The sequence below is a fragment of the Garra rufa genome, chromosome 8, assembly GCF_049309525.1.
Source record: "Garra rufa chromosome 8, GarRuf1.0, whole genome shotgun sequence".
NCBI lineage: Eukaryota > Metazoa > Chordata > Actinopteri > Cypriniformes > Cyprinidae > Garra > Garra rufa.
The window spans coordinates 9,059,733-9,080,664 of NC_133368.1; the positions used below are offsets into that span (position 1 = coordinate 9,059,733).

Here is a 20,932-nt window from a genome sequence, read left to right on the forward strand (position 1 = left end):
TTTATTGAAAATATTTTAATTTTTTTTCCGAAGATGAACATAGGTCTTGCGCGTTTGGAACGACATTAAGTTTTACCATTCCCCCTCACTCTCTTATACACCTCCTCCTCTCCCCACGTTAAGCAGGTCAGAGGTCGACATGAGGCAGGAGCATGTGCACACGTTAAGATTTGAATGGGGTGCTGTTATGTTGTTTGTGAGGGTGTTCGTGGGGGATGGTGTAAATGAGGGAAGACAATTAGCTCTGGCGCCTGGCGTAATTAAGCTACGAATGTGTGTAGCCTTGTGTTTATTTTCTCTCTCCATCTCTCTCTTCCCCCCTGAGCAGCAAGTGAGAACGTGCTCATCCATCAAATGTTCCAGTGTAAGCTGACTCAGACGGGCTCATTGGTTCCCCACCACCAGCGAATGAAGCTCCGCGGGCCCAAAGGCACTTTGCTTAACAAGAGCACTACGCTAAATCCTGCCAGAGACGCCAAGAAATATGTGGAACTGAACAAGGTACCCCAAAAAAATAGTTGAAACTTTACAGCCTTTTTGTTTTTTAACACATTTATTTATAATGTTTTTTAGATTTCTGTATTTACTTGTTTAAGTTTTTTTTTTTCTTTTTGTTGTGACGCTATATTTTTCATTTTGAAAAAATTTAGAATGTAGAAAACTCCGCATTGGAATATTCAACAATAGAAATAATCAGTGTGTCATTTGATCACGCACATGGGCTACCCTCAGTCCGCTGTGACGTAGATGTTTCAGCACTAGCGTAAAGTCTTTACTTAGTGTGACTTCCCAGTCCTCCATTAACGCATACAGTGACGATCATAAACCACATGACTCTGCCGCAAACATGACCAGACCAGCTAGAACAAACGGTGCCTTTTCACGAGCTGTAGTATTTTTAGCTTATCGAGTCTGCGCTGGAAAGTTAGACCCAAATTAGACACCGTTACCCTAAATACATTCTGTGTATTGATCAGTTTTCCAAAGCCAGATATCCCATTCAGAGAAAACACAGGGCTTTAACCGACTGCGTCACACCAGGCACAAACACACACAGATGCGTCACTCGGGGTGTTTGCTCTTCACACAGCTCTATCTCTGCAGCATTTCTCAATCACCCTCCTCCCTTTCCTGCTCTCTCTGTTTTTCTCTACCACTCAGTTTGTATTTCAGTATTGTACAGTCAATTTCTTTCTCGCAGTTTTCAGTCTCTATTTCTGTCACAGCCATTAGTTCTGAGATGAATTCTAGGGTGAGTCTCACAAAAACATGTCAATTTACTCACCCCTTGTCATCCAAGATGTATTTCTTTCTTCTGTCAAAAAGAAGCAAAGGTTTTTGAGGAAAACATTCTGGGACTTTTCTCCATACAGTGGATTTCAATGGGTTGAAGGTCCAAATTGGTTTCAGTGCAGCTTTAAAGGGCTCTACACGATCCCAGTCGAGGAATAAGGGTCTTATCTAGCAAAACGATCCATCATTTTCTAAACAAAATAAAATTTGTGTACTTTTTAACCACAAATGCTCATCTTGTACTAGCTCTGTGATGCACATCTGTGAAGCGGTTAGTTCTTCGTCTGTGTACTTCGGTTCAAAAAGGTAGGGTAGGGCAAAAAACTCCATCTCCAGTTCCCCTCCAAATTCAAAATTGTTCAACATTGTTGTTTTATCTTTTTTTGTTAAGGGTGTTTGACTTTCTTTGCACGTTCATTTTGTAAACACTGGGTTGGTATTTCCGTCTATGTCACACTTGGCCTTCCAATGTGATTACGTAATGCAGGAAGTTGAGCTAGTGCTAGAGGAGCATTTGTGGTTAAAAAGTATAGAAGTTTTTTATTTTTATTTTTTTTTAGAAAATAATGTATCGTTTTGCTAGAAAAGATCTTTATTCCTCAGCTGGGATTGTGTTGAATCCTGTAAAGCTGCATTGAAACTGTAATTTGGGCCTTTAACTCGTTGATCCCCACTGAAGTCCACTATATGGAGAAAAATCCTGGAATGTTTTCCTCAAAAACCTTAATTTCTTTTTGAGTGAAGAAAGACATGAACATCTTGGATGATACGGGGGGTGAGTAAATTATCAGGGAATTTTAATTTTGGAGTGACTTTGCACGTGTCTATATTGTATGGAGCACTGTAATGCAGAGCAAAAAGAAGACACTGTGCAAATTATTTGTGCTTCGCTTGCTTGGGGAAAAAAATTATGCAAACGTGGCCATGCATTAGGAATTTGTTTCAATAACTTAATTTGTTCCCTTGTTTAATTGGCCAATAATTTATAGCAAAGTTTTATTAATTAAGTCCTTTGTTTAGGTCAGTGGTGGTCATGTACTAATTTGTTACCTTGTTTTAGTTCAATTTACCTAAAGGAAACAAATTAGTACAACATGGCCATGAGTGACCTACAATGAGGGAACAAATTAATAAAACATGGCCATGAATTAATAAGTCGTGGGAATGAATGCTTGATTGATAGCCACAATGTCTTTTTGTTTTTCAGCCATGTCATGTGCAGGGCTCTGCGTTATTGCATTTTCAAGTCTTTTTTTTAAGTTACAATTCAACTGTTTTTACACTAATTAATTTGTTATAAATAATAATATCTTAATAATCATATCTTTTGCATCCATTAAGTTTCAGACAAATGAGATGAAGACCCTTTCATTAATTTTTAAAAAATAAAGTTTTTAAGGGGGACATCAGATGCCCATTTTCCACAAGTTGGTGTGACTCTTAAGGGTCTTCATTAAATACCTGCAAAAAATTCCTCAAAATGAATTTTTCAATGGTCGTATAAAACAACACCCTTTTACCTTGTCAAAAACACCTCTGTTCACAGTGACTCGTTTCGGTGCATGGCTCTTTAAATGATAATGAGTTACTGCTCACTCCGCCCCTCTCTTCTGTTTTTTGTGTATTTGGTGGCGAGTTACCATCAAAAACAACTAATCCACTGCGTACTCAGTGGCATTTGGCAGTTACTGTACTGCTTTCGAGACATTGTTGTCGACAGAGTGTGATTTGTGAAAAGGCATAGGGGGGATACTTTTGAAAACTTTTTTTCTCTCTCAATAGGCAGAAGTTGACCAAACTGTTACGCACATTATATACCCGTTTCTTTAGGCGAGAACCAGATAATGAGTGTCACGTCAGGAAATGTTATTAATATGACGGAAACTGTCTAACGTGATCACAATTTAATAAAAACATTGAATGTTACGCCAATTAATTCTAATGATTTCATTTCAAACAACAAATAAATTATATAGAGAAAGTGAGCAAAGTACCAACTGAGCTTTTTAAAACTCAGAATCAGTAAACCAATCGGATCGCGAATCATTTGATTCAGAACGAGACTTCAATGTGTGTATCGTGAATCATTTGATTCAAAACAGGAATTAAATCCATGTATCACAAATATTTTGATTCAAAACGGGAAATAAATCCACGTATCGCAAATCATTTGATTCAGAACGGGACTTCAATGCGTGTATCGCAAATCATTTGATTCAAAACGGGAATTCAATCTGCGTATCACAAATCATTTGATTCAAAACGGAAATTCAATCTGCGTATCACAAATCATTTGATTCGAAACGGGAATTCAATCTACGTATCACAAATCATTTGATTCAAAACGGGAATTCAATCCGTGTATCACAAATCATTTGATTCAAAACGGAAATTCAATCCGTGTATCGCAAATCATTTGATTCAAAACGGGAATTCAATCCGTGTATCACAAATCATTTGATTCAAAACGGAAATTCAATCTGCATATCACAAATCATTTGATTCAAAACGGGAATTCAATCTGCGTATCACAAATCATTTGATTCAAAACGGAAATTCAATCTGCGTATCACAAATCATTTGATTCAAAACGGAAATTCAATCTGCATATCACAAATCATTTGATTCAAAACGGAAATTCAATCTGCGTATCACAAATCATTTGATTCAAAACGGAAATTCAATCTACGTATCACAAATCATTTGATTCAAAACGGAAATTCAATCTACGTATCACAAATCATTTGATTCAAAACGGAAATTCAATCTGCATATCACAAATCATTTGATTCAAAACGGAAATTCAATCTACGTATCACAAATAATTTGATTCAAAACGGAAATTCAATCTGTATATCACAAATCATTTGATTCAAAACGGAAATTCAATCTGCGTATCACAAATCATTTGATTCAAAACGGAAATTCAATCTGCGTATCACAAATCATTTGATTCAAAACGGAAATTCAATCTGCATATCACAAATCATTTGATTCAAAACGGAAATTCAATCTGTGTATCACAAATCATTTGATTCAAAACGGAAATTCAATCTGCATATCACAAATCATTTGATTCAAAACGGAAATTCAATCTGCGTATCACAAATCATTTGATTCAAAACAGGAAATAAATCCATGTATCACAAATCATTTGATTCAAAACGGAAATTCAATCTGCGTATCACAAATCATTTGATTCAAAATGGGAATTCAATCTGCGTATCACAAATCATTTGATTCAAAACGGAAATTCAATCTGCGTATCACAAATCATTTGATTCAAAACAGGAAATAAATCCATGTATCACAAATCATTTGATTCAAAACGGAAATTCAATCTGCGTATCACAAATCATTTGATTCAAAATGGGAATTCAATCTGCGTATCACAAATCATTTGATTCAAAACGGGAATTCAATCCGTGTATCACAAATCATTTGATTCAAAACGGAAATTCAATCTGCGTATCACAAATCATTTGATTCAAAACGGGAATTCAATCCATGTATCACAAATCATTTGATTCAAAACGGAAATTCAATCTGCGTATCACAAATCATTTGATTCAAAACGGGAATTCAATCCATGTATCACAAATCATTTGATTCAAAACAGGAAATAAATCCATGTATCACAAATCATTTGATTCAAAACGGGAATTCAATCCATGTATCACAAATCATTTGATTCAAAACAGGAAATAAATCCATGTATCACAAATCATTTGATTCAAAACGGGAATTCAATCCATGTATCACAAATCATTTGATTCAAAACGGAAATAAATCCATGTATCACAAATCATTTGATTCAAAACAGGAAATAAATCCATGTATCGCAAATCATTTGATTTAAAACAGGAAATAAATCCATGTATCACAAATCATTTGATTCAAAACAGGAAATAAATCCATGTATCACAAATCATTTGATTCAAAACAGGAAATAAATCCATGTATCGCAAATCATTTGATTCAAAACGGGAATTCAATCCATGTATCACAAATCATTTGATTCAAAACAGGAAATAAATCCATGTATCACAAATCATTTGATTCAAAACGGAAATTCAATCTGCGTATCACAAATCATTTGATTCAAAACAGGAAATAAATCCATGTATCACAAATCATTTGATTCAAAATGGGAATTCAATCCGTGTATCACAAATCATTTGATTCAAAACGGAATTCAATCCGTGTATCACAAATCATTTGATTCAAAACGGAAATTCAATCTGCATATCGCAAATCATTTGATTCAAAACGGAAATTCAATCTGCGTATCACAAATCATTTGATTCAAAACGGAAATTCAATCTGCATATCACAAATCATTTGATTCAAAACAGGAAATAAATCCATGTTTCACAAATCATTTGATTCAAAACAGGAAATAAATCCATGTATCGCAAATCATTTGATTCAAAACAGGAAATAAATCCATGTATCACAAATCATTTGATTCAAAACAGGAAATAAATCCATGTATCACGAATCATTTGATTCAAAACAGGAAATAAATCCATGTATCGCAAATCATTTGATTCAAAACGGGAATTCAATCCATGTATCGCAAATCATTTGATTCAAAACAGGAAATAAATCCATGTATCGCAAATCATTTGATTCAAAACGGGAATTCAATCCATGTATCGCAAATCATTTGATTCAAAACGGAAATTCAATCTGCGTATCACAAATCATTTGATTCAAAACCGGAATTCAGTCTGCGTATCGCGAATCATTTGATTCAAAGCAGGAATTCAATCTGCGTATCACAAATCATTTGATTCAAAACGGGAATTCAATCCGTGTATCACAAATCATTTGATTCAAAACGGAAATTCAATCTGCGTATCACAAATCATTTGATTCAAAACGGGAATTCAATCTGCGTATCACAAATCATTTGATTCAAAACGGGAATTCAATCTGCATATCACAAATCATTGTATTCAAAACAGGAAATAAATCCATGTATCGCAAATCATTTGATTCAAAACGGGAATTCAATCCATGTATCGCAAATCATTTGATTCAAAACAGGAAATAAATCCATGTATCGCAAATCATTTGATTCAAAACAGGAAATAAATCCATGTATCGCAAATCATTTGATTCAAAACGGGAATTCAATCCATGTATCGCAAATCATTTGATTCAAAACGGGAATTCAATCCATGTATCGCAAATCATTTGATTCAAAACGGAAATTCAATCTGCGTATCACAAATCATTTGATTCAAAACCGGAATTCAGTCTGCGTATCGCGAATCATTTGATTCAAAGCAGGAATTCAATCTGCGTATCGCGAATCATTTGATTCAAAACGGGAATTCAATCTGAGTATCACAAATCATTTGATTCAAAACGGGAATTCAATCCGTGTATCGCAAATCATTTGATTCAGAACGGGAATTCAATCTGAGTATCACAAATCATTTGATTCAAAACGGGAATTCAATCCGTGTATCGCAAATCATTTGATTCAAAACGGGAATTCAGTCTGCGTATCGCAAATCATTTGATTCAAAACGCAAAATTCAATCTGCGTATCACAAATCATTTGATTCAAAACCGGAATTCAGTCTGCGTATCGCGAATCATTTGATTCAAAGCAGGAATTCAATCTGCGTATCGCGAATCATTTGATTCAGAACGGGAATTCAATCTGAGTATCACAAATCATTTGATTCAAAACGGGAATTCAATCCGTGTATCGCAAATCATTTGATTCAAAACGGGAATTCAGTCTGCGTATCGCAAATCATTTGATTCAAAGCAGGAATTCAATCTGCGTATCACAAATCATTTGATTCAAAACGGGAATTCAGTCTGCATATCACAAATCATTTGATTCAAAACGGAAATTCAATCCGTGTATCGCAAATCATTTGATTCAAAGCAGGAATTCAATCTGTGTATCACAAATCATTTGATTCAAAACGGGAATTCAGTCTGCGTATCGCAAATCATTTGATTCAAAGCAGGAATTCAATCTGCGTATCACAAATCATTTGATTCAAAACGGGAATTCAATCTGCGTATCACAAATCATTTGATTCAAAACGGGAATTCAATCCATGTATCACAAATCATTTGATTCAAAGCAGGAATTCAATCTGCGTATCACAAATCATTTGATTCAAAACGGGAATTCAGTCTGCGTATCACAAATCATTTGATTCAAAACGGGAATTCAGTCTGCGTATCACAAATCATTTGATTCAAAACGGGAATTCAGTCTGCGTATCACAAATCATTTGATTCAAAACGGGAATTCAATCCGTGTATCGCAAATCATTTGATTCAAAGCAGGAATTCAATCTGCATATCGCGAATCATTTGATTCAAAACAAGAATTCAATCTGCTTATCACGAATCATTTGATTCAGAACAGGATTTCAATGCGCGTATCGTGAATCAATTGATTCAGAACGGTACTGTGATGCGCTAATAGTGAATCATTTGTTTCAAAATGGAAATTCAATCATTGTAGAGTGGTTGTGTCCACACACTGCTAAGACACATTTATATGCAAACACCATGTTAAAAAATGACTTCATAAGTCATATTTGACCATTACTTTCTTCCATTTTGTCTTTCCTTCTTCAGTTTTGTAATTGTGTATGCCATCTCTTCTTTCCTTTTCTTCTGTCTATATCCAGGTCAGTGCTGTTGTGTGTGTGTGATTGGCTCAGTCTTATGTAAGACACCCAGTACATGAACCGCTGGCACCCCTGGTTACCCACATACCCTGGTTTTACCCTCTTACATAAGCAGTAATTCAGTTCCCAGAGTGACTGCGACGGTAATGTGAAGTAACATGATGAGATCGTGCTGCGGCTTGAAACAGAAAAGTACAAATGAGTGGTTTTTTGCTTTGGTTTGCTCTTTGATGAGAGTAATTGGATGAAAAGTTGCACCAGATTTTATTTTTCTTTCTTTTGTTGTGTGTCCTGAAAATGAGTAGATTTGGTGTGGTGGTGGCGTTTTCTGGGAATCAGGGCACCCTGAAGAGATTTTGATTTAAAGCAGCAGTTTGCTGCGAAATATAATCATTTTCTTTCCTACTGAGTAGCTAAATGACTGAGCCGTGTCATCAGCGTCTGCCCTTTTTTTTCCACCAGAACAGCTGTTTGACTAAAAAAAAAACAAATTGTCCCTTTTTACATTGCACAGTTTGAACTGCTTTTGTTTTTAAAACAATATTTTATCACGTTTAATTGCTTTAATATGACACTTAGGAAAATATGTTTTGGTTCTAACACCAGCTGTACTGAAAAGAACAGATTGTCATCCAAACACATTTGTCATATGGAAGCAGATCATGACTCTACCTTGTTATTCTACATACTATTTTCTTTCTTTCTTTTTTCTTTATTCTTCTTCCACAATAATTTCCCTGCTGTACTGTAAAGCAAAAATAATTTACCTATGAAATTTATTTTCATTTATTTTAAAGTATAATTATTTTACAATATATGGTTATTACTGTCATAGGAATAACAATAATATTTAATTGTTATTTTTGTTATTATTATTAATATATTCTAATTTGTTTGGCTTTCTAAAACATCGTTGTGAATGTAATTTAGACTGAGACAAATTCACAAATTAAAAGAGGGTTGAGTCCCCTTTAAAGTTCAGGTAGTCCTATCACTTATTAAGATTAAGATCATGGGTTGGAGCTCTTAATGTTGAACTCTCAAAGTACATTACTGTACATAGAAAAAATTAACTTTAAAATGTACAAAAATTCCAAGTCTTCATTTGTCTTTTTTTCTAAATAATATATCATATCATATCATGGACTTCATATCATATGGTGAGATTTTGGTATTGTTACATCCCCTAAGAAAATAAAATTTCAAAATATGGGTGAAAAAATGTTCCATGATCATTAATTATCAAATGAAACAACAGGTATTCTGACCTGTAATTATTCAAACATATATACAGGGGTTGGACAAAAAAACTGAAACACCTGGTTTTAGACCACAGTTAGTATGGTGTTGGGCCTCCTTTTTTTGGCCAATAGAGCATTTCGTCTTTGGAATTGTCATATACAAGTCCTGCACAGTTGCCAAAGGCATTTTGAGCCATTCTCCTCTTGCAGATCAGGGGTCAGGTCACTACATGATACTGGTGTAGGAAAATGTTATCTGACTCGCTCCTCCAAAACACCCCAAAGTGGCACAATAATATTCAGATCTGGTGACTATGCATGCCATGGGAGATGTCCAACTTCACTTTTCTTGTTCATCAGACCACTCTGTCACCTGTCTTGCTGTGTGTACTGGTGCATTATCATCCTGATGCATGGTACCACCTTCAGAGTACAATGTCTGAACCATTGGGTGCACATAGTCAACGTTCACACCTGTTCTTACTGGTTGAATGTGCAGTCAGTGAAGATTGGCCACCAGGCTGCAAAAATATAGCCATGAAACCTCCAACATTATATTGGCCAGTGTTTCAGTTTCATTGTCCAACCCCACAGAGTGGTCTTATGAACAAGAAAAGTGAAGTTGGACATCTCCCATGGCCTGCATAGTCTCCAGATCTGAATATTATTGTGCCACTTTGGGGTGTTTTGGAGGAGCGAGTCAGATAACATTTTCCTACACCAGTATCATGTACAGATCTGGCCATTAAAAATGCGTCTATTTTCACGCGGCAGCCTGCAATTCGGCACGCGAGGCCACGCGTCCTGCCGCAGCGGCTTTTTTAGATTTTTTTACAACGTGGTTGCACTTCATATAATATCCACCAGGTGGCGCAAGGAACAACATTCTGTAGCCAAACCCTGCACAAAGAGGGATATTTGGACAGTATTACGTCTGTAATTCATTCTGTATGTAACGGCAAAGTATTTATAATTTTGTTTCTTTTTTATTAAGGTAATTTAGAAAAAAAAAGTTTGGAGCATTTTTGTTCGTTAAATGTAAGCTTTTTGTTTCTTAAAGACCAAGCGGCAGACAGTGAGTTGACCTACTCTGTGTTTCAATTTGCCTTCTCAAATCACGAATTGGCTAAAATAAAATCCATTGATGTAAAATAAAATATATAAATAATAATAGATATAAATATGCGCTATTAGGTGCATATCCAATCGTTTACACGAGAGTGCAAAACACATTTTTAGGACATGAAGGCTCAAGCTCGATCAGTTACATTTTTTTCAGTGGAAAATATTTAACCGTTATTTTTTGTCAGACATGATAAATAAATATGTAGAAAGACTTAAATTACTACTCAACGAAAAAAACAAATAGAAAACAAAAACTGTTTTTATTATGTAGCTAGTCCGTAGAGATGCATTTCTCTCTAAAGGCGCGCGTCCAACGAGGATATGAGGAGGACTGTTAACTGCATCATCACTGACTCAGAAAACAGTTTCTAAATAAATAATTGAAATATCTCCTTACTATTAGACAGTCATGGTATTTACTTTTGCCAGTGTTTTGTGGTAGCTATGCTTTAAACACGGAACCCTTCCAAGCTGTGCTAAACGTGCGCTTAATGCTGCTGACAGGAGCGTCCGAGCCACTCTTGAAAGTCATGGTAGCCTGGTCTCGTGTTTCCCCCAGCGCTGCATTTTTTTTTAAATCACCACTGAATGTCTAAAATATAATTTTAGGCCGCATTTGACGGGCTAAAATGCAGGGCTATAATACGTCTTCAAAGTTGAACATGGAAATATAATGGATGTACTGCGAAAAAAGTTTTATACTCGACATTGTTTCCAAATGGTTAAATGTGAGATTCTGGAAATGAGAATTAAATTTAGCGTAAATTTAGCGGTCGGGTCGGGAAGAAAATTATTCTAAGTGGGTATATATATAGGCTATATATTCTAAGGGTATGTATATATATATAGGCTATATATATATATATAGTTAGTATATAGCGGGAGCGGGCGGAAGTGGAAGAAAACCTCATGGGAGTGGGACTAGAAAAGCACTTTGTTACAGCCTATAGACTATTCAGATACTTCAACATCAAATAAAAAGTTATTCATAAGCAGGAGCAGTTTCATTATTGTTTTCTTTTCTTTTTTTCCTCATGAACTTTTATTAGATTGCATTTTCCCCAACCGACAACCGACGTCGTTATAACCGACAAGATTGTTTAAATACATTTAAATTAGAACTGATTGGTGGCTGTGACACATTAAAAACAGCTAAATTCGTTTTCGGGGATTAATTTCACACAAGCAAAAAGCAGCATAAACATCAGAACGTCATGCGTAGAGCTTATGCGCAGAGAAAAACCTAGGCTGTATATAAAAGAAATAAATATGCCCATATGTGAAATATATTTTTCTAAATGAATAATAAATTAACAAAACGAAAGAGAAAAAAAAATAAGTAGCCTACAAAATTACAAAATACATTATAAATTTCAACATTTTAAACCAACAGCAAATGAAGATTTGCATGTTTGAGAGGTAACTCGTCTTTTTCATACCATTTATACAATTGCCCATGCAGTTTAAAAAAAAAAATAAAAATTAAAGGAAAGGAAACCATTTACATTTGGCCTTATGTCTATGTAAGTACTATAGCCTACCCTAGTATTAGCCTATATCCTAATGTTGAAAATAATGTAGACAAATAAACAGAAGGCTAATTTTTCAAAACAATAAAGATTTTATTATATGACTGACAACGAATACAAAAGTATCACAAGTGCTAAGGACTAAGATATCAGGATTAAATGATATCTGTTTAAAAAACTGTTTAAAATGAAAAATATAATTTTATTGCATGTCGCGGTGTTATATGTTGAGACACGGTGTAAGACAAAGAAACAGGTAAGACAACTCTAGATCAGAACAACCCCCTTCCCCTGGTTTGCATTTGTATAGCTCCTCTCCAGTAATCATTTACATATAAAAGCTACACCGAGGCCAAGGTGACATGAATCATGGGGGGTGTCAGGTGCTAAGCCTTCCACATCAATTTTTGGCAGTTCCCGACAATTAGACAATTTAGACAGTTTGCAAGAATATTTAGTATCACTGGTGTGGAAATGCTGTTAGATGCCGGTGGAGTAAACGGGAGTTGAGAAAGTTGAAAGTGAGGGACAGACGCATCCTCCACTGGGATGGCAGATCCAGCTATTTTAGTCTACTTTGAATTTAGAGTTAATAAGGTAGTAAGTTGCATTGTCCGATAAAAAAAAAAAAAAAAAATATCAGAACTATCAGCACAGTATATAACACTAATCTGGGTGCGTTTCCCGTACAACGACATAACTCGCTGGTTAACCTCCATATACGATGCATCGTTGTGGAAACGAACTCAGAGTGTTTCCCGAACACGGTCGCATCTCCGTTGTTTGAACCACATTAGTTCAACAACTTAGGGCGGTTGTTAATGGCGTCACCGAGTAATAACTTCTGCTATTTAACTGATTAGGGTCTCCCCAAAATGCAAATATTTTTGTTCCCTGTCATTTCGCTTTATTTGATGTTGGATTCATTGCACGTTCTCTCTTACGTCATACTCCGGGGTTCCCTCAGGCATTTGTGCACGTGTGCACTATTCATAAACAACGCTTATAAAGGACGCACAAAAATACATAGAGTAAAACGCATTTATTTTTAGATAAAATTGAGGATATAGATTGTACTGCTTGTTAGCTTGCAAACTGTGACCAAGAACATAATTTATTAAGCCCAGATTTGTGTTACTAAGAAGCAACAATGCTTCTAACCACAGGCCAAGAGCTGTAGTTCCAACCATGTAAGTTTGTGACGCTGTTTGCGAATGTTCGTTTGAACTATGGTGTTGGGAAACACCCAATCGTTGAACTATGTTGGTAACGACGGAACTTGCGACCATAGTTGGCTAACGATGCTTTTGGGAAACGCACCCCTGGTTGCACAATAGAAAGAAATATGCAAACACTAGCCATGAGCCGTGTCAATTTCAACACAAAAGTTTAAAGATCGCTCTGTTATTTTTCAGTTATCTTAAAAGTAGTAGTTAATGAGGCCATCAGCAGCAATATAAGGAGAGAAATGTTTATGAATAGCCGAATGGGGGTGGACCGGTCTTTCTTTGAAAATGCTATTGTAACAGAAACTGCTGCCCCATACATTAGGGAAAACATCGGAGCACATCACCGTTTTTACCAGGACAATGACCCGAAGCACTCTGCTGCAGGCAGACTCATTGAACAGGGTATAAACTGGGTTAAGACTCCCGCCGAATCCCACGACATAAATCCCATTGCAATGGTGTGGAATGCTCTGATAGATTATATTCGAAAAGTAGCAAAACCAACTACAAAGTCTGATTTAATTGATGCCATAAATAAATTCTAGTTCGAGGAACTTACAGCAGTGGCATAAACACCAGTTTAATGCATAAACAAACCTACGTGACCATAGTAACCCAGGATTATCAGAGAAAGGTTTATTAATATTTTATTTTGAGTTAAGAAATTATTATATTAATTGTTATAGAAATTAATACAATATTAAAAAATTATATTGGCGATGCTGTATATGCCAATGCTGTCTGTGCACGATTTAGACTGCATTCACAAGTGTATCATGAATAAATATTACATGTACTTCAAATTAAATAGCCCTACAAGAAACATTTCATGCATCCCACACAGTCTTGTTCTTTAACTTATCCTCTTTTTTCCGTATTATTCGTTTATATTCGTTATTTTCACCTTCATTTTGATCTCTGTACATAACATTCTGGGCTGCATTTCCCGATAACGATTAATCTTAGCGCTTAAGAGCGTTTTCTACGAGTCATTTTGCGAACGTTCTTTATTGTTTCACGTGCGTGTACCCAAAGTGCACTTAACACAATTGCAAATTGCAATTAATAGACAAATCATTGAAGAATGAATTATTCACGTAGTTTCATTTGGAAATAATTTAATCTTCACATAAAATAGGCCTACATTCTTTCTATTAACTGAAAGTCTTTTTTCTGTGTTTGTATTAATATTATTATAATTATCATTATTATTACTATTACTAATATTATTTTTATTAGCCTGTTATTTTTGTATATATTTTTATTTTCGTTTATATTCGTTTCCCCGCCTTAATTTGGCTCCCTTTACTTAACGTTCATGTAAATGATTCTGTAAATGCTTGACATATGCTCATTAATCGTCACACACGGGGATAAATACAATCAAAAAGTCAAAACTTTTTTGTTGGCATAATTGTCAGGCGTTAAAAATAAATACCCCTAACCAGTTATTTAAATAATAATAACCTAATAATAATAGTAATAATAATAATAATAATAATAATAAATAATAATGAGTGAATTAGAGATAGAGAACTCTACTTTTTTCTTTATTGTGAATCGCTTAACCTAAATAACTTTCTGTATATGCTATTTGCCATATATTTAGCAAATATTGTAAACGACAATTATGCCAATAAAGTTTTGACTTTATGATTGTATTAATGCCGTGTGTGACCATACGATTTACAAATGGAACGTGAATGATTCACTCGACAATGAAACACTATATAGGTTATAATTAGACTAAAAAAAATGAATATATATATATTCACAATATATATATGTTAAATTCAACCTATACACTGCATTCCAGTAAAAATCCCAGCCATATAGCATAATCAAAGCTTTAATGGCATGTCAGCATTTATCATTTAGATTCAGAATGTTAAAAGATCGAAATTAAGGGGGAAATAATGAATATAAACGGATAATAAATTTATTACAGAAAAAAAGAGGATCAATTAATGGATAAGACTTTAGGATGCATAAAATGTTTCTTGCAGGGTTATTTAATTTGAAGTACTTTATGTAATATTTTTTCAGGATAAGCTTTTGAATGCTGTCTCCATCGCGCACAGACAGCATTCGCATATACAGCATTGCCTATTGTTAATATAATAACTTAATATTGCATTAATTTCTATAACAATTAATATAATCATTTCTTAACTCAAAATAAAAAAAATATTAATAAACCTATCTCTGATAATCCTGGGTTATAGTCACGCAGGTTTGTTTATGCACTAAACATTAGGGTGTCATTACCTCGACACACACACACACACACACACACACACACACACACACATATATATATATATATATATATATATATATATATATATATATATATATATATATATGTATGTATATGTTATATTCAACCTAATAACTGCATTCCAGTAAAAATCCCAGCCATACAGCTTAATCAAAGCTTTAATGGCATTTCAGCATTTATCATTTAGATTCTGAATGTTAAAAGAGATCGAAATGATAGGAAAATTAACGAATATAAACGAATAATGTCCGAAGAAGATGTCCTCTCCAGGTCACCGTACAAACAGGCTACACATTTAGCTTAGAGCGATGTTTGCTGCCGCTTTAGTTCTGTGCTTTACATGACTGCCCCCTACTGATCATGTCTTTCCTGTGTAAATGTGTTTTCCGTGTTCCTTTGGAATACACCGGCATCACGCGAGACCACTTTACTTCCCGCGCGCATTTTAAATGGCCAGATCTGTAGTGACCTGACCCCTGATCTGCAAGAGGAGAATGGCTCAAAATGCCTTTGGCAACTGTGCAGGACTTGTATATGACAATTCCAAAGACGAAATGCTCTATTGGCCAAAAAAAGGAGGCCCAACACCATACTAACTGTGGTCTAAAACCAGGTGTTTCAGTTTTTTTGTCCAACCCCTGTATATAAAATTATCATACACAATTTGATTTCATAAAATAATTAAAACCTTCTTCCTCCTAAATGGGTAAAAGGATAGTCACAAAAATTGGTAAAGATTTAAAATGACAATGAATTTGTTTTTTGCAGGCTGCACTGTGATCTATAAATAGAGTCTTTTAATGTCATATAAGTATTGATCTAAATATGACTAACAAGATTTTTAGTATGTGAACTTTTGGTACACTGAATGACATTTTATTGGGTATCTTCTGTAAATGATGGTAAAAATAAGTAATTTAGGGCTGTCACTAACGATTATTTTGGTAATCAAGTAATCAGTCGATTATTCTGATGATAAATCGAGTAATTTAATAATTATAATAAATGTTTTGGATGTACTAAAAATAAAAGGTTTATAAATTATGAACTTATAAATGAACTTATAAATCTGGTGAAATGGTGCACGTTGCGATGCTATAATAAACTCAAACTCACAGCAATATGCAGAGAATTGCGAGTTTGAGATACTCCACACATATAAATGATAACTGTTTGTGTGGAGCAGCATTTACTGTAACCTACGCATGTAAACATTTAAAGTGAATTTAAACCTGAATCGCCTATTTTTAATTAAATCGTAGCCTTTGTGAATTAATAGTATTGTGCTTTATTATGCTTTTTAAATTGGTTTAATATATCATGCAGCCTTAGAAAATGGTCTAATGCATTTCATGGATTCTCGTCTGTGGAATGCGCCAACTTCAGTAACTTCAGAAGCAAAATGCATTTGAGGACTTTTTTGTAATCGAGTATTCAGATTGAATCGAGAAAGTGTGACAGCCCTAGAGTCTTTATTTTATTTCATTAGGGGCCAAGCACAGAAGGTAAATGGCTTATTGTAATGAAAGTTATCTCAAAATATTCCTTGGGTCATGCCGAGAACATTTGATACCAATTATGCCAAAATTGGCCGAACTTCCTGTCCGTCATTTTGATTCATGTTGAAAACCTACTTTTTCGAACTCCTCCTAGACTGTTGGTCCGATTTGCACCAAATTCGACTCGGAGCATCTTCAGACCATGTTGGCAAACAGTTATGGATTTTGTGTTCATACACAAAATGGTTTTCGTTAAGCGCATCAATACATTTTCTTTGAAGATGCCAAACTGCATCTGAGGCTGTATCTCTGCAAAGCTTTGACATATTTGCACTAAATTTTGTGTGTGCTATTATCACCTCACACTGATCACCTCACACCACATCAACTTCCTGTCCACCATTTAGATTTATGTTGAAAACGTACTTTTTGGAACTCGTCCTAGACCAATGGTCTGATTTTTACCAAAATTGAGTCAGATCATCTTCAGATTGTGCCCACAAAAATGTATGGATTTCATGTTGATAGATGAAACTGTTTTCGTACAGTGCCGCTACAAATTTTAGGCTTGATGCCAAAATGACTCTGAGGCTTTATCTCTGCAAAGCTTTGACATAAAGACACCAAACTTTGTGTGTGCATTTGTCACTTCACAGTAAACACACCACATCGATTTGATAACAGCACCACCTGTTGGTCAAAAGTGATAAACTATTCAATTATAAATCAATCTTTTTTTATTATTTTACTGCTGAGAAAAAATTTCATCGAACAGTTGTGTATATATATATATGTAGCGGCATCAAACTTATAACATTGTTTTGTCTTTGACCCATTTGCAAATCATTTCTGTTTTAAGCAAATGCTGTTCTGTCTAACTTTCTGACAAAAACAAAGTATGAGTCAAAAGAATCAGGCACTAAATCATAGGTTACATGTCATTAAATCGCCACTTCAGTCTAAAATAACTTACTGTGTGTTATTTCCCAGAATAGACCCCCTCCAGGGTTAAAAGGTCGCGATGATCATATAGGAGAACTATGATGTCTATAACTTTCCAGTTCCTGAGTCACCTTTACTTCAGATTAAATTGGCTGCTTTTATAGTGGTGGCCTAGATCCATTAAACCATTTGAACTTATTTTCCACAAATGACTTGATTACAATCCAGGTAGAGATTGAAGTACAGGACGTTCTGTATCAAGATTATGGGGATGACCTGTGCTGCTTTGTATTATGACCTGCTGACAAAGAAAACACATAGTCAACCTTTAACAGAAATAGTGCTGTCAGTATTTCCCTTTTGGGTGAAAATACCGAAATCTTACTGGGCGTTTGTGTTTTTGTTTGTTTGCGCTTACATGATTCATTCATAGCTCTCGTACAACTCTGTTGCCATGCCAACATCATCTTAAAAGGGCATGAAGATGAATAGTCACATCTAGAGCACATCTCCTCCTTCCCCTCTCTCTACTGTCTCCTCATATACAGTAGCCGTGTTAACGCTAAAGCCATTCTTAAAAATGCATGAATGTCATTGCGTTTGCAAAATATGAAAGCAAGTGGCATTTAATTTAAAGAAAGAGCACAAGCACGCTTTAAGCAAAATGTTTTACAAAATTATTCTGAATTATAAAACATAAAATAGTTAGATACAATGAAATATCTGGACTCTTTTTTTGTCAAACATTTAGCATTGCATTATATGTTTTGCCCTTACAATTAAAACAACAGAGTTTTATCATAAAATGAAGGAAGTGAAATATCGTCTTAAGACATATTGTTAGGAAATACAGAGTGACAATTGATATTTATGTGCAGTTTACATAAGTAGTTTGCTATAGTGTTATAAACCGTATTGATTTTTGCATTACAAGCTGTCAGAATTAAATCCTACTGGCCATATAAATATCAGCAAATACATATACATCTATTATACGTATTTCATTCATTCACTTATTTAGTTTTTTATTTAATTTTATTTATTTTTTATAACAATATAAAAAACTAAATAAAAAAAATATATATATACATATATATTTTGTGTTATTTAGTGTTTAGCAGTAATTACTTGGATAAATTTTATTTTATTTTATTTTATTTTTTGCATGTGTGAGCCTTTGCAGTGTTTAGCAATAATTACTTGGTATAAAAAAGTACAGAATTTAATTGTATTTTATTTTGCATGTCTGGGCCTTTACAGGGTTAAGCAAAATTTACTTAATTATATATATATATATATATATATATATAATTCTATTTAATTTAATTTTATTGTATTATCTTGCGAGTGTGAGCCTTTACAGTGTTTTGCAGTAATTACTTGGATAAAAAAATGTACAAAATTTATTTTATTCATTTATTTAGTTATATGTGTGTGAGCTTTACAGTGTTTAGCAATAATAACTTGGTTTAAAAAATTTACAAAATTTTATTTTATTTTATTTGCATGTGTGGGCATTTACAGGGTTTAGCAAATATTACTTTGATAAAGAAATGTACAAAGTAAAAAAATAATTATTATTTAATTTAATTTTATTTTATTTTCTGTGTTTGAGCCTTTATCAATTGCTTTAATAAAAAATGTATAAAGTAAAAAAAAAAACAACATTTATTTTGTGAGCCTTTACAGTGTTAAGCAAAAATTACTTAAAATAAAAAAATATATATTTTATTTCAGTTTTTATTTTATTTATTTATTTTTTGTAGACGTTGTTAAGCAAAAATCACTTTAAAGATATATATATATATATATATATATATATATATATATATAATTCTATTTTATTAACAGTCTAACAGTACTGTTATGTATTTATTTACCTATTTGATTTTTTGTCTTTGCAGCTCCTTAAGAAGAAGGGAGCGACGTCCTTCCTGCAGAGGCTGGAGCGCTGTGGTCCGGTCACTGTGGCAGTGCAGCTCAGGGTAAGTCCACATTAGAACCACTGCCAGCTCTCAAACCTGACCTGAGCCGACCCGGTCCATCCAGATGCTCATTGTGCTCTGTTGATTTAACTTCCTGTTGCCAGCCGCATTGGATCTCCTAAAACGCTCGCTGGCTCACAGAACCAAAAAGTTGCTTGACATCTAAACATTATGGATCTGCCAGGAAGACGTCTCAAAGGCCCATGTGTTTGTGGTTTGAACAACAGCCTTTAGAAGAAGTGTTCTAGTGTTGTGTCTGTCTCGTAGGCCCAGTGTGGTTTGTGGGGAGGAAAGGATTTTGGCCTGTTGATGTTTTAGTGATTAGGGTGGGTGATTGTGGACGGTAGTGGATTCTGTATGAATGAACAGCGGCCTCAGTGTTACTGTGGGAGAGAACACTCACTGACGGCTTCAACACACCATCATTGATCTCATATCCGGAGATGCCAGTAGTAAGGAATTCTGGTTTTAGCAGCAACACCAATTTTAATTTTTCATTCAAAATGTAGGGCCCTATGATTTCCATAATGCTTAAATCAAAACGCGATATAGACTAGTGTCTGCGAATATTAAGACACAAAATACTATTTAAATACGAAATTGCATGTTCTGCATGTCGCTGTGTGAATGAATGGCACAGACATGAACATAAACACATGAACACAATCTCTAGAACTGCTCTGAGAGTCAGTTCATGAGACTTTTACCATTTCTTTTGAGAAAAATAACTATACATTTTTTTTATATACAGACAGAAACTTAAAGGTCTTCACAGCAACCTGTCAAAATAAGTTTGGTTTAACTTAAAAACTTAAAAAAAAACTGTGACAGAAATATATGACTTAATGTAATGATAGTAGCACTACTACTAATAAAATTATTGTTAAAACATTATTTTTTTAAGGAATATTTATTAGAAAAAAACTATTTACCAGAATTTATTTACCAGAAAAATGTAAATAAACAGCACAGCATTTCTGGAAAAAAAGAGAAATAAATAACAATAAAAAAATACTTTATAAAATAAATTAATTAAACATGCTTTTGATTATTAAAATGTAATGAAACCATTAAAACAGAATCCAGGAAATTTATGGAAAAGTAAATTTGGTAAAAAATAAAAAGTGAATTTCA

At 34.2% G+C, this 20,932-nt stretch overlaps 1 protein-coding gene across 1 annotated transcript in view; it reads left to right on the top strand.

Moving 5' to 3' along the window:
* The window catches only part of myo16 (myosin XVI), a 341,691-nt gene that overhangs the window by 242,962 nt on the left and 77,797 nt on the right, over positions 1-20,932 (top strand). Inside the window, exons 25-26 of the mRNA XM_073846062.1 lie at positions 329-501; positions 19,718-19,798. Of these exons, the coding sequence (XP_073702163.1) occupies positions 329-501; positions 19,718-19,798 (254 nt within the window). The remainder of the gene's footprint in view (positions 1-328; positions 502-19,717; positions 19,799-20,932) is intronic.